Below are 9,856 nucleotides of genomic sequence, written 5' to 3' on the forward strand. Positions count from 1 at the left end.
TAACAGTACAGATGGAAGATAATGCAGACAAATTAGGAATTGATTTGAGTGACAATTAATGTATAGAAACGAAAATACAAACTGATAAGTGAAGGATGGTAGAGTGTGACAAATCAAGAATATATGACTGATTTCATATATTTCATATTTTGGATTGTATAACAATCATGATAGGAAATAGAAAAGGATCAGGTTTGGGGGGAAAGTTAATGAATTTATTTTGGGATATGTCAGGTTTGAGGTGCCTGATTCCGTTTCCTATTGCCATTGTAATAAATTATCTCAAACTTTATTATCTTACAGTCCTGGAGGTCAAAATTCCAAAATGAGTCTCAGCAGGCTAAAACCAAAGTGCTGAAAGGGCTGTTTCCTTCTGGAGATTCCAAAAGGGAATCTATTCTGTTTCTTCCAGCTTCTAGAGGCTGCCAGCATTCCCTGGTTTGTGGCCACATCACTCCAATCTCTGTTTCCATTGTCATATTGCCTTCTTCTCTAACTCATCAAGCCTACCCAAATAATTCAGGATAAATTCTTCATCTCAAGATTCTTAACTTGGTTACATTTGTAAAGTCCCCTTTGCCATATAAGGTAGCATTCATAGGTTCCACGGATTAGGGCATGGACATATTTAGGTGGCCTTTATTCATACTACCACTGTGCCCAGGGGGTAAGGCAAATAAAGATGTCTTAAAGGCAGTTGAGTGTATGGCTTTTGAGCTCAAGAGGGATTTAGACTGTAGATAAAGATAAGTCACTGGGATGTGTGTGGATATGTGCGGGGGGGGGGGGGGGGGGGCAGGGGGGGCGGGGTAGAAGGGGAATGTAAAGAAAGATATTATGAAAGGAATAACTGTGGGAACACCAATATCACATAAGGGGTGGGCATCAGTTAGGATGAGAATCAGCTGCATATAACAGAAACTGAAAATAACAATGGCTTAAATAAGAAGGAAGTTTATCAAACTATTAAAGAAGTCTGGGCTGGTATGGCAGCTTGACCACATCATCACTGTGCTAGTTCCTTCTATCTTTCTGCTCCACCATCCTAAGGTGTATGGCTTCCATCTTCGATGGTGCAATGTAGTCCAAAATGGCCGCCGGAGTTTTACCATCCCATCTAGTTTCTACGCAGGAAGAGAAGGGGTAAAAGGGCAGTCCTCCTAGCTGAGTCAGATCTTTCTAAAAAAAGATTTCCTGTTAAGACCCACCCAACTGACTTCCATTTGACCCACTGACCGCACCTAGGGAAGTTGGAGTGTAATCTTTTATAAGTACATTACCACCCTAAAAACAAAAAAAATCAAGGTTCTGGTCCTAAAAATGTAGGAGAGAATGGGTATCAAATACATAAAGAGTAGTCTGAGAATGAACAAAAACAAAAACAAAAAGCAAAAACCCCAAAAGACTCTATAAATGAAACTGAGAATAAATGATCAGTAGAAGACCACAGGAACCAAGGGTGGGGAGTTTGGAGCTGTGTCTTGAAGGACAGATCCCTGTCAAAAAATTGTTGGATTCAGAAATTGTACCTGCATGAAGGCCAAGGGTATAGGTTGGCTGTCCACTTTCAAAATAGATTCTGCTGGAAAACCAGCATGGGTAAAGGGGACTTCTCCAGCTGAGGTCTATTAGAAAATCTTACACCTTGCCTGAATTCTGTCGGATCTTCTAATAGAGGCCTTGGTTGTGAACAGCTTGATCAACTTCAGGGTGGAGAATAGAAAGAGAGCTACCAGAATTTTCAGACAGGTTATCTACGTATCTGGCATATGCAAGCTTCATTTTGTTTTATTATGCTATAAAAGAGTACTGGAGTCTTTACCTGACCTTGATTTACAATAAAAAAGGCCCTCCTTCCTCCTTCCTTACTTTATCTTGAGATACCACGTTGGGAAGGGGCAAAACAGGCAAGCCCTTCCTGTTTTTTCCACCAAGCATTCATTCTTTAAAATCCCTTTCCCCCTTATGTACATACCAAGAAACTAAATATCTTAACCTACTCTGATTCAGGAGACTCACAAATTAGAAACTGTCCCCACAGATCTTTTCCCATACTATCTCTAGGCACATAAGTGTTTGTTTGTTAGAATAGTGTTGTTACATCACACATGCCCCATCCAAGAATTATACAAGGCGCTGGTTTCCATTATCAACATTCTTTAAAAATACAACTATGGAATATCGCTCAAGACAAGTTAGCAACCACTGTGCCAAGACAGGAAACAGAAGCACTAGTTCTTTGGACAGGGGCCTTGCAGGTGGTACCCTACTATGACCTGGATTAGGCCTCCAGACAAATCCTGGGAGGTGCAACCATGGAAGGCAGGAGTCAGTCTACTAAACATTACCCTCTAAACTGCCTTTAATGCACAGGGTCCCATCTTAATGTCTCCTTCCTTGTTGAGATTACTTTTAAAGCTTCGGAAGTTGACTAGAGCCAGCATAATCCCAGTAAATAGAGTATTAACAACTATGTCTTTGTCAGGTTACTAGAAAAACTAGACACACAAGATGAGTGTATGAAAATTAGGTGCCCATTTAACCTTTTGACCACATGTCTCTGACCTCTCTGGAAAAGCTAACTGGAGTTGGATATTGCACTTCATGCATTCTTGGTCCTGGTCGCTAAAAGGGAATGAGGTATCACCTGGTCAGTTATTAGTATGGCTACAAGTAAGGAAAGCTGTAATTTCCAGAACTTAGTGATATTTGTTATGTTGAATTGTGGCTCGCTGCACTGTGAAGTTCCTGCACTGAACTGAAAGCAAGCAGTTAGCTCTTCAAACTTCTATGGGAGAGAGAAGCAGAAGACAAGAGGGTTGGGAATGGGTGTTACACGGACCATGCTGGAGGAAGTGTAACATCTGGAGCTCCTCTTGATGTAACTGAACATTCTGAAACATATCTGAATTAAGAACATGGCTGGAGGTGGGGGGTGGGGAACAAAACCCTTCCTTGTAGCCAGGGGTAAAGAATTCATATCTGAAATGGGAGGCAAGGCCATCTACTGTGAGAACAGAAGAGAGGTGAGAGAACCTTGAGGAGCATGATTTTGTAAATTAACCATGAGGAAGACTGGGAAAGAATGGTTACATAAAAAAACAGTTGCACAGAGTTTCTGCTAGTTCAGTTGAATCAGAGGTATGTTTACAGTGGTGCCAGTTGGCAGATGTATGTGATTTTCTTCAATAATGCTCAGATCAGATGTGGAAGTGGAGAAAGCAGATGGCTGGGCTGCTTCCAGGCTGGGTGTGTGCAGAGGAGATGCTACAGAAAGCAACCGGTGACAATGGTATTGGATGTAGGCAATGCACCGACTGAAAAGATATGCTGAAAAGTTGGCTATGGAAGGAAACCACAAGGGAACGAGTAGGGACTGGGATTTTGATGAGTAAAAGGAAACAATAGAGAGACACGAAGAAGAGAGACATGTAGTATGAGGTTGTATAATGGGATTTCAAAATTGAGAAGTGGAGAAGTTCTGGAGCAACGACAAGTCTAAGTTGCAGCTATGGGAGAGCAGCAGAGAAGAGTTAAAATCAAGTAAAAAGTTTTGAGGTTATAGTGACATTAAAGACAGATCATTCATTCACTTTTTTTTCATTCATTCACGTTTATGTAGCTCCTACCAGTATAATTTTATTTCTTCAAAAGAGTGAGAATGGAGCATGTAAATTCTTAGCAAATGTAGTGAAGGTCCTGAAGTACAGAAAACAGGAAAGGGTCCACAAAGATGTCCTCAATCTCACACAGGTAGTTCTGTCTGTGAGACTAAGAGGAGTCTGGAAGGTGCCAAGACCACAATGATCTCTGCTGTGGACAGTGTGAAAGAACAAGCAGGCTCCACCTGTGAGGGCTGCAGAGGTTTAGAGGCCTGGAGAATGTGGTCTTTAGTAAGAAAAGGAAGTGTGAGTGCTGTAAAGAGGCTACTAGATGATACCCCTTACGAGGTACTGAAGCTAAACTGAAAAGTGAATGGACTTTATAAAGCAATCTGAATCATAGGGCTAGAATTTGGGTAAAATGTCATGCAAAACAACGTATATGAGTTACCAACGTATTAAAGCTACATGTGCATAAAGATTCTATGATGCCTGTATTTTATTCCGTGTTGAGTGTGAAACCTAAACCAAGGGAGAGTAAAAGAGAAGTCAAGTGTGTCAAAAGTCCTAGAGATCATAACTATTGAGAACAGAAAAGAACTAGACATGACAATTAGGTCACTGCTAACCTTGGAAGAGGTTAACTTTTCACTGTGACTTTCAAGGAATTTGACGTGAATGTAAAGTATTCTGGTGCTCACCAGTCCAGAGCTTTCACAGATGTCAATGCTCAACAACAGTCATATAAGGTAGCCATTTATAGCTATATAAATCTAGCCATTTTTCAAGGGCTTAATTGCCACATGTAATTACTGGCACTATATTGGATAGCACAAGTACAATCCATCATCACAGAAAATTCTATAGGACAGTGCTGTTCTAGACGAAATCCATGGTGTAGATGGAACTGGGAAGAAAAACTTAAAAGCATCTGGCTCTCAGGGTACCTGGTGGCTCAGTTGGTTGAGCATGACTTGATATTGGCTTTATCATGATTTCATGGTTCCTGGGATGGAGCCTTGTGTTGGCTTCTGTGCTGATAGCATGGAGCCTACTTGAGATTCTCTCTCCCTCTGTCTCTCAAAATAAAGTGTTTTTATCCTATTGATTTCTAAAAGAGCATGTATACCTCATAACTGGGAATTTCTTTTGAATTAGTTTTAGGATCATTTACATTATGTATGAATCACCAGATGCACTTACTGAGTATAACTGTCCTAGAAGACAGCAGGTACTCAAGTATCTCTGTCAACATAGGCTTCTGTTGATGTAGGAGGCACAGAAGTAAATCAGCCCCCTGGACTCCATGTCTTCCCATATTGATCTAGAATTCTTATAAGCTAAATGGCTAGACTGTTTCTGAATACCACTAACTTCTGCAGTTATCAAGTTGTTACAAAGGTGTTACCTCTGATTACAGTAGGCCTTCTTTTGCTTTCCCAAATTGTTTGACTTCTTTGCTTACTTACATTTTTCCAATGATTGAAAACAAAGTTAAATGACAAATTGCTTTGCCAGGCCTTAACAAGCTATCTAATCATCCCCATCATCTTTGAAATCATTGACAGACAAGGCCTCTTCCCAGTTTCCTTATTGTCTCAGAGATAGCTTGTCAGTTTCTTTCACTGAGAATTTCACCACCTCCATAAAATGGCCAGGGTCTCTCTAATTGTTAGGGCATGGACCATGTATGAAATAACTTGTACAAAAATTATAGTCACACACCACAAAACTGTGACCAGAAGCATGTTGTTTTATCCAAGTATGAAAGTCTGAGGGCTCATTCTGGCCAAAGAAACTCTAAGGATGAATCACTGAAGTGTTGTTCTAGTTCAGACTGTCCTAGAGGATAAGCACACAATCTAATACTATTAGTAACACTGCTCCATCAGCACCTAGGGCTGTTGTACTTAAATTCTGGCATCAGTCATTAAATCAAGCACATTAGAAAAATCATGATCTGTGACTTTGTTTTTAATTATCTTAAGCCTTATCACATAATTTACAAATTTGTGCTGATGATATATCTCCTCTACTTTAACCCTTCTAACGAGTTAGCAAAAGCACCATTACCAATCATACATATATGGTAATTCCACAGTTGTATTTTTGAATAGCTATTTAGAAGACAATCCTGAATTATAACTTAGTAGAGAATTCACAGGCCAAATCTGCTGCTATAACTTATCACACTGAATTTTAAAAGCATCTGACCTTACAGATCATCTATAAAATGTGAGAAGTGTTACTATTGTTTATTTAATATTATACATAAACCACACTAAAATGCCTTTCATTAAGTAAAAGGCAACATTTTAAATGCAGGGAATTTTAATTAAATTGGCATAGTTAAGACTAAAAAGATAAAGTGGACATTGCCAGCTTATCTTCAGCCCTTGCCTTTAACAGGCTAACACAACTTTTGAAACACAGCTGAGTCTTGCTGTTCTGATACAGTGAAGGGATTTCCTCAGTATTTAAATATATTAATATAACCAGTTATATAAATCTAAATATAAAACCAATCTCCTGTAAGTTCAGAGATGGCATTTACCATCTCTGTGAAAAGCTCAACAATCTAATCAATTCCAATCATATTCAAAGGGGAAAACAGTGACAGCACTTGCTGAACCAGAATTACTATCAAAGGTCAAAAAGTGAATCATATTCATTTAACCACAAGCCAATCTTATTTAAATCAGGACTGTCCAAAAGAAATATTCTATCAGCCATTCATGATCTGAATTCTGGTGTATGTGATCAATTTAAATATGGTACACATAAAAAAAGTCATGAGACATTTTTGTTTTGTAATAAATAAGGCAACAGCCAACTATTACTCCTTAGTAGCTTTTTTGAGATAAGCTATCAAGTCTGCTCTTTCCCCTGCCTTCTTAATGCCAGCGAAGATCATTTTTGTTCCAGGGATGTACTTCTTGGGATTCTCCAAATACTCCATCAGTGTCTCCTCTCCCCAGGTGATGCCTAAACAAGGAGGAATGTATGTTAAGTATTTTACACTCCTGATGAAGGTCTTACCGTTGGTTATATTCATGCAATTTGTGCTTCTGTAATTTTACAACTGTCCCGCCTTACCTTTGTTCTTGTTGGCATCCGTGTAAGAAAACCCAGGGGCTTGGCCTGTCTTTCGCCCAAATAAACCGTGGAGATTTGGCCCAGTCTTGTGCTTGCCTCCCTTTTCCACAGTATGGCACTGGGCACACTTCTGAACAAAAATCTTCTTGCCCTTCTCAACATCACCCATTTTTAAATCTAAAAACGAAAGACTCAATTACTTACTTCCTTCAAGTAAAAGTCCCATGGAAATCAGTGATCACTCTGGACACTTACTCATCCACTGCGAATCTGAACCTATGATAGGATATTGAGCACCAGGGTAAATCCCATTTTACTTACTGGTACACTTGCAACAGACTATCTTTAGTACCAAAAACAGGGAAGGAGATCTTCCTTAAAAACACATCTATGTGTGTCTAAGTGACAGAATTAAAACCCAAGTAAGCAAAGAGGGAACCTAGTTCAAAACCATTTCAAAAGTTGAGATCAAGGTCACAAAAAGTCACAAATCTGAATACGTTGAAAACCATGATTACATTAAACCCAAACTACCGAAATTTCAACTTTTAAGAAAGCCTAGTTATTTATTCATACTACAGTTTGAAGCCACGTCTCAGGAGAGATCAAAATATATTTAAAAAAAAATAGAAATCATGGTTGATTCGGCCTGCTCAGGTCACTATAAACTGTCTTGCTGTTGTGAGTGGGAGGGCAGCAGGGGGCTGAGGTCTCGCAAGGAACCCCGCTCTGGGATCTCTGGAAGCGACCACGAGGTCACCCAATCAGGCAGGTTTCAAGGAGACTGATGAAACTTAACTTCCCGAGATGCTTAGGCAGGTTAAGGGGAGAAGCGACAGGTAACCAAGAAGAAAAATGACCCCTTTTTGGAGGAGCAGTTTTTTCCTCTCCATGAAGAACGTGAGGCGTTGCGCACCGTCCCGCCCTCATCCCGGGAAGTCCCGTCGGTCGCGTCTACAACCCTCAGCCCCGACTACGAGAGCTGGGGTCCGCAACCAAGTCGCCTTGGGCTTTCAGAGTCCTGACTGACCCATTCCCTCACTTAGTTGCGATTCCACCTCATTTCAAGCCGTAGCCCACCGGGGTCTGGCTGGCCAAAGTCCGGGGTCTTCACTTCTGGGCCTACTGACCCCGCGTGGGCCCCACTCGCAGAACCCGGGCACTGACCTCGGCCCTGCCCGCATACCTACCAACGCAATTGCGTGCTCCTACGGCTGCGCTTCCCGCCCGCTTCGGCCTCCCCGCTTTGCGCTCACCGCTCTTTGGTTGCGCGCGAAAAGAAGGTGCCCGCTCTCAAGCCGGACGTCCAGCTCTCTCAGTCCAAGGACACGCCGGTCCGCGCCTAAGTACCGGTGTTGGTGCAACCGAACTCGCTCTGCCCCCTCGCGGCCCGAGTGCGGCTGCGCCGCCTGATACGCAGTGATGTCACCGCGCCTCATTGGCTTCGGTCTCCGGGGCCTGCGCCAACGACCTGCGCGTATGCCGGCTAGCAGGGTAAGGTGTACCGCGAGCGTGCCCTTCTGCTCGAGGCCTCTCTTGCCGGCAATTACGACAGGCCACTGGAAGTACGACATCGAGGCGGTGCCAGGAAGGGCTGACGTCACCGTTCGGCCTGTGTGTGCCTGCGGGTGCCCCGGGGAGGGTGGAGCGGAGTCGCGTGGTGGACTGAGGGCGTTATCCTGCTAAGGTAACTGCTCTTGTGCTCGTTGACGTAATGCGCCTTGAGGGGGCGTTTTGCCTGCCCAGAGGGGAACGCCCCAAATCTGTTGTACGTAGAGGTCTCCTGGCTACCATCTTTTCAGCTGGCGACCTTTACCCAGCGTCTGTCGTGGTTCCACGGCTGGCGCCAGCCGCACCCACAAAGAATACCCTGGAACCGGAGTTACGAGAGTTGGACCCGAGCTCCTGACGTGTTCTTGTTTCGCCTCCATTCCGATACTTTGAGTCATCTTTCAGATATCCCCTTGATGGATGCCCCAAGACTGAGGAATGGGGCAGGTGCAGCAGCAGCTGCGGCAAAAACTAGATTGTAGCTTTGGCCCCTCACCTGCCTGTTTGCTCTCTGCCAACACCCGTCTCTCCCTCGCGTCCATGTGCAGAATAAGGAGGATGTTCAGGCAACATTAGGAAGTAACAGTTTTTACATGGTTAGAGAATTCTTGGAAATCTACGGCGGATTTGCATCTCATTTAACCTAGGGTTGAATGTCATGTTCAAATAAGATACGGGGCTGGAGTCACATTAGAAATGCAGGTTTGATAACCCAGTTTCCAGTTACCATACTTTTCCTTTCGAACTAGCTCCCCTTCCTGTCATGCTCAATTATATCACTGGGAAATTTCTGGACTCCCGTGGCCCTCTAATTTAGCCCCCGAGTTCTGAATGATTTTTTCCAACTTTCATATTCTAGCACTGCCATATTCATTCAGTCATGTGTTTGTTGAGTGCATATTCTGTACCTGGAGTAAATCGTTGAGGACTCTCTGGTGGAGCTTACATTCCAGCAATCTTCTTCCTGCTCCCAATTTAAGCAATAGATACTAGATTACCTTACACTCCTTCCAAACCACTGATACTGTGATTTCTGCTCCAGAGCACGCATCTCCCTGTAGAACTGGATTTTTTTTTATTTTCTGTGTCCTGACTGCCAGTTCCCCCTCTCTCTAATTGCACACACTACTGCTCCAGAAGTGTGCTGTGAACCAGCAGAAATCACACTTACTCAAGATCATTTGTGGCTTTTGGATGGGACCAAGATAGTGATTATTTAGGTTTACTCCTGAAGTAGGGTCATTTGGCTAACCAAGTATTTATTTACTTATTTTAAATAATCTTTTTTTTTAAAGATTTTATTATTAAGTAATGTCTACACCCAATATGGGGCTTGAACTCACAACCTTGAAATCAAGAGCTGCATGCTCTACCAGTTGAGCCAGCCAGGCACCCCATGGCTAACCAAGTTTTTAAAAGACCAAACTTAACAACACCTTGCAAATTTCGAACACCTGTTCTTTTGAAGCCAAGTACTGATAGCGTCACCCATATTCCTCCAAGGAATGTGTGGTCCTTAAATAGGTATAGTCCTATCAAAATCTGTTTTGTTCATGGCATCAGAAGTTATTAGTCTTTGTTTGTAGAAGAGTTGACTCATGGAGAAT

At 42.5% G+C, this 9,856-nt stretch overlaps 1 protein-coding gene across 2 annotated transcripts; it reads right to left on the bottom strand.

Moving 5' to 3' along the window:
* Positions 1-5,558: 5,558 nt before the first annotated feature.
* Positions 5,559-8,045, bottom strand: LOC102960081 (cytochrome c). Of its 2 annotated transcripts, none has more exons than XM_007089039.3 (3): positions 7,889-8,045; positions 6,699-6,875; positions 5,559-6,587 (listed from the first exon to the last, which is right to left on the bottom strand). In XM_007089039.3, exons 2-3 carry the CDS (start codon positions 6,865-6,867, stop codon positions 6,439-6,441), a joined length of 318 nt encoding a protein of 105 aa, XP_007089101.2. In that variant the 5' UTR covers positions 6,868-6,875; positions 7,889-8,045; the 3' UTR covers positions 5,559-6,438. The 2 variants fall into 2 exon arrangements, with proteins under 2 accessions (XP_007089101.2, XP_015396143.2); XM_015540657.2 differs by having other exon boundaries at positions 7,955-8,042.
* Positions 8,046-9,856: the final 1,811 nt, after the last annotated feature.

Source organism: Panthera tigris, chromosome A2, assembly GCF_018350195.1.
Source record: "Panthera tigris isolate Pti1 chromosome A2, P.tigris_Pti1_mat1.1, whole genome shotgun sequence".
Lineage (NCBI taxonomy): Eukaryota > Metazoa > Chordata > Mammalia > Carnivora > Felidae > Panthera > Panthera tigris.

Coding starts and splice junctions, on each gene's coding strand:
- LOC102960081 (XM_007089039.3), bottom strand. CDS start 6,867: ATGGGTGATGTTGAGAAGGGCAAGAAGATTTTTGTTCAGAAGTGTGCC. Junction 6,588..6,698: donor GGATGCCAACAAGAACAAAG/GTAAGGCGGGAC, acceptor CTCCTTGTTTAG/GCATCACCTGGGGAGAGGAG.